This window comes from Meleagris gallopavo, chromosome 25 (genome assembly GCF_000146605.3).
Source record: "Meleagris gallopavo isolate NT-WF06-2002-E0010 breed Aviagen turkey brand Nicholas breeding stock chromosome 25, Turkey_5.1, whole genome shotgun sequence".
Classification (NCBI taxonomy): domain Eukaryota; kingdom Metazoa; phylum Chordata; class Aves; order Galliformes; family Phasianidae; genus Meleagris; species Meleagris gallopavo.
This window is the reverse complement of record NC_015035.2, coordinates 5,253,593-5,258,283: the sequence shown is the minus strand read 5'-3', so window position 1 is coordinate 5,258,283 and position 4,691 is coordinate 5,253,593. Positions and strand designations below refer to the sequence as shown.

Sequence of the window (4,691 nt, the reverse complement as noted above, 5' to 3'; positions counted from 1 at the left end):
AGATAGCCCCCACACCTTTCGAGGAGATAGAGCTGAATGGGTAGCTCCCACCTGCTCTGCTTCAAGACTTTCACCTTTAGGTATGTGCTGGAATCTATGTAATTAATAAATATACTGCTGTTACAAGGATGGTCCAGAAGTCTTTCAGAGAGAAGAAAATAACTTACTAATGAGGAAGGAATGGAGGACCATTTAAGAGGCATATTCTGTTGAGGATTTAAAAATAGACAACCAGAAAAGGTTGCCAAAGTACACAGCATCCAAGAAGAGGAACTGAATTCATAGTGGTGAATGAGTTATTAATTTCATAGTTAATTATCTGAAAACCTCAAAGGACAAATGGGATTCATCGGAACAGAATCCTGGGAGACTGCAAGCAGTTGGAACAGAAGCCCTTATGAGCCTGGTAGAGAGGACTTCACCATTACCTTCTCTCTATGCCTATCCAATTGGCACAATATAGGAAATAAAGATAAAATCTTCAGCTACTGCACATTAGCGCAACTCCTTCTGAACACAGCGAGATGGATCTTCAGCAGTGTAAATGGGCGTAGCTCGATGTATACCTGCTTGGGATTTGGCCTAAAGAATTTTAATACATGTCTCAGGGTTAATAACCTCCACTGTTGCTGGTAATAACACTATGCTTTGATGTTTATTTTATGCAAGTGAGAAGACCTATCATGCATGCAAGCAGCTGCAGGGAAATTAGACAGCTAGGGAGAGCAAAAAATGAAGCTCACCTCTTTCCTAGTTCATTACGTCCCATCATACCCGATGGAAGAATCCTCTTCTCCTTTGGGACCTAGAACAAGGCAGAACAAAGAGTTAGTTTGTTGTTAGATTTTATTCATGGAAAGCAGAGGCAAATTTCACCCTGTCTGCATGGCACAGATAAAAAAAAAAAAACAGGTGAATAATAAACACTGGGTGAGGATCCAGGAGACCCAGACCCTTCCTTCTGGTCCTGGCATAGATTGCCAAGGTAACCTGAGGCTACCCGCACATCATGTTATCGAAACAACTCAGGTGAATGGGAACATCAGATTGTTGGTTCCATTCCGGTCTAAATCCTATCTGCATTTCATGCAGCCCCATCCTAAAGTAGTGCTGGAAGTGAGAAAGCTGGAGAGTCTGCAAGGCACCTGGCTGTTTCAGTCTCTCAAAGCATTCCCACTTCTTATCAGAAAGCTGTTATATATGAAGAACCCCATCCTGAGACCCAAGACACTCTTGTTCAGTTTTCCACCCTGTTCCGGCTTTGTTATGTAGAATGAGATCAGTTTACATCTGTGACTGGGGTCAACAGTGGCCCTCTGTGGCTGAGTGTTTCCTAAGGATCACTGCATAACCAACACAGAGAGCTTGGGGAGGGGGGTACCCCCTCAGAGGGCTCAGCATGTTTTATCTTCACACTTGTCCTGTGTGACTGACTCCCCCAGGAAACCCAGCCCCAATAGTAACGTACCATATAATAGTCATAGAGGAGGCTCAGGGCAGCCACACTGTCATCATCTCCATTTACCCTCATCATTGCCTTAGTTGCTGCGGTCAGGGGGTTCTCCAGGTAGGTTTTCCAGGCTTCATCTTCATTAGTGTAGGAGAACTTCTGGAAGTTCATGGTGTCATTCTTCATCAGACGCACAGATCTAAAACTGAGCCAGACAGAGGGAGTAGGGGATAAAGGATATGGATTTTTCACAGTAACTTCCATGCCACCCAGCTCGAGTCATGAAGGGCTTCTGAAAGACACTGCTGCAATGGAGGAAGACCACCTTCCTGGTCCTCAGCTCCCAGTCTGGACCCCACACCCAAGATCTCAAGACCAGGCCAGGGTCACGCTGGGGGCTGCACAGAGGGACAAAATTTTCTGTCATTTGTAGGCAATTTCTCTTTGAGGGAAGCAAATGGGCCAATCTCAGCACACTCCCTTCCCCTAAGAAATACCTGTCAGACCTTAGACTCGTGGAACTACGCATGCTGAGAAATAATGCACCAAAATACTGTCTCTCCTGGCACTTTCTCCAGGTCTCTCTATCTGACGTTAACGAGCTGCCAGACACACACTTATCCAAACACTGGTCACCTTCCATTCTCCTCCAGCAATACTCCCTGTGGCTCGGCACTGTGGGCTCACCCCACTCGAGGCGGATGAGTCAGTGGCTTCACACTGTCACATCCACGCAGATATGCTGTTGCTGCAACAGTTCATGGTATTCCCCATAAGAAATCATCACCTCTGTGTCCAAACTATGGTTCCCAGCCTCTCACACACCAGCACAAGTGTTGCCCTGCTGTCCTTGCACAGGAGGGGACCTGCTATGGGCACTGCTAACAGCCCGGCACCCAGTTCCCACTGTTGTCAGTGCCACCATGGAGGCATGGCAGGAGCTCCTGGTTATGGGCAGCCCCCCAGCACTGCTGTAAGGACATGCTGAGCTCACTCCTCTTCCTCACACACCGGGACGAGACACCAGCAGAGGTTTTAACCCATGCATGAAATCTCACCAGGTGCTCTGTGAGTTCTGTTGTCTTTAGCATTTCTCACGCAGCCTTCCCTCCCCGTCAGTGCCGCTGCCATCTCCAAGGCAAGCAATAGGCATGACTCAGATTTCATCGTGTTGGCTTGGCGATAGGCAGACGGTCCTGTCTGGGCAGGACTGCTCACCCGCTCCCAATCCTATCTTCTCAAGGAAGAATAGGCAGCGACAACTCTTAGGGTGAGATGAGCTCCTGTAGCTGGCAATCGACACAGATAAACACACCATGGGAGGATGTAGCAACAAAGCACCCAGGAGCTTAAAAAAAGAACAGATATCACAAGGAAGAATGCTTCAGAGCATTATTCTCCCTCACCTAAGCCCTCAACCAGGCCACTCCTGGTCGTGCAGATCCACGAGCCACTGTGAGCTCTTGATCACCTTCCCACACTGTGGGGGAGATGCAGATGGGGCAAGGGCAGAAGATCTGAACTGCTCACAGCTGTGTCCAATTTATGAAGAATTAAGTTTGACAGGTGCCCCAGGAGCATACATCTTGTGTACGTATGTGGCTCTGCTTTGCTGGCCAGCCCAGCTGCGATGCTCACAACATCACCACCCCCGCACTGCCTGCCCCACCATGAGCTCCATCTCATCTTTTTGCAAGTACTCTGCTCTGACCTGAAGGCTAACAAGGTGAGCCCAAACCTGCAGAAAGAGGGTGATCCGAGGAGATAAGCAGATATGATAACAGGTTTGAGGCACTTCTTTGGCACCAGGTGCACCTCAATCCATGCAACTACAGCATACAGTCACATCTGTTCTACACCTACCTCCAACCCAGCATTAGCAATCTCTGTGAAATAGAGATCCGGAAAGAAACATCCCAATCCAGATCCAGAAACATGAACTTTACTTTCATCACTCCCCACGATGCCTCTTCCATGTGGTTATGCCAAGTTTGTCCACAGCAAACTGCTCTGTTGAGCAAAACAATCTTTCCTTTGCAGGCACTTGCTGTGGTGCAGAGGCTCAGACAAAGCGGGGATCAGTCAGTAGAATACAAACCCATGGGGCCAGAGCTCTCCTTTCTTGGGAGCCTTGGGATCATGTGCAAAGCAGATTTGAGAGGGGAGCAGTCTGTTTCCAAACAGCTCCCGAATTTGACACAAGGGGATACCAGCCCTTTTTCCCTGCTCCATCCCACTCCATCTCTGTTTTTCCCATTTATCTGCCTAGCCTACCATTACAGAGGCCTCCTGATTATGAATAAACACTCTGGGCTATGCTGAAACAGAAGAATGTACCCAGAAGGTCTGGGTGGGGAGATCAGCTCTGAAGGAAAGAAGCACTGATACTTTCACTTTTTCTTGGTTTCAGTGGGTGGTTTGCTGGCCTTTAAGCTTTGTGTTGCTCATCTTTGTTCTCGCCTCTCTAACTGCAACCCAAACACGAGCAGTACCAGATGCTCTCTAGAAACATCAAATTGTCCATGGCAACCAACAGCAGAACTCAGAGCGGCACAGCAGAACCCACAGTTTACTGCTGGTTCTTAGCCCTGGTTTGGTGCACTGTGCTCACCTTTCTGCTGGGATAGCCCCAGTGTTCCCCAGGGCCCCCTATCAGCACATGGGAGTGGACGAGCACCACACTTAAGAGCAGGGCAAGAAAAGGAGCACTTGGCATAATGGCTGTCTCAGGGCAGAAGTTTTACCCATATCTCAGGCCCTCCTGCAAAGGAAGGACAGCATCCCCATGTCTAAACTCAAACTTCTGAGCAACATTCTAATTTTTACCCTATCTTTTCCAGTTTAATAAGTAAGCATATCTGAAAACATGGCCACAATACAGCTATCTGTAAGCGCACTGCCACAGCAAGGCACAGGAGAGGCAGAACCAGAAAAAAAAAAGCCCAGAAAGAAACACCTCAACTGATGGTAAGAAATGCTGCTGAGATGCCGTGCATAGCAATGCTGGTTCTGAGGTGCTAGAGCTCCAGGAGAGCTCTGTTCTCAGTGCCCAGACCACTGCAGTCACAGGCCCATGTGTTCACTGCCAGGGGGAACAAAGACATGGTCCTTCTCCCTGGGTTTTCTCAGGCCCAAATCAGCCTTGGGGAGCGCTGATGCTCTCAGCACAGCATCCAAACACTGCCAGCCATCCTCAGCTCTGTTGTCTCCGGGCTGTGCATGAGGCAGGCTGACCCTTTCA

General features: G+C 48.5%; 1 protein-coding gene across 1 annotated transcript; it reads right to left on the bottom strand.

The window, feature by feature from the left end:
* Positions 1–725: 725 nt before the first annotated feature.
* LOC104914336 (grainyhead-like protein 3 homolog) lies at positions 726–1,678 on the bottom strand. Its single transcript, XM_010723535.2, has 2 exons — positions 1,469–1,678; positions 726–805 (listed from the first exon to the last, which is right to left on the bottom strand). Exons 1-2 carry the CDS (start codon positions 1,634–1,636, stop codon positions 740–742), a joined length of 234 nt encoding a protein of 77 aa, XP_010721837.1. The 5' UTR covers positions 1,637–1,678; the 3' UTR covers positions 726–739.
* Positions 1,679–4,691: the final 3,013 nt, after the last annotated feature.

Bases quoted from the DNA above. Each gene is read 5' to 3' on its own strand.
- LOC104914336 (XM_010723535.2), bottom strand. From the start codon at position 1,636: ATGAAGAATGACACCATGAACTTCCAGAAGTTCTCCTACACTAATGAA. The intron at 806-1,468 runs GTACGTTACTAT...GCCTTGTTCTAG, and splicing joins TCCTCTATGACTATTATATG to GTCCCAAAGGAGAAGAGGAT.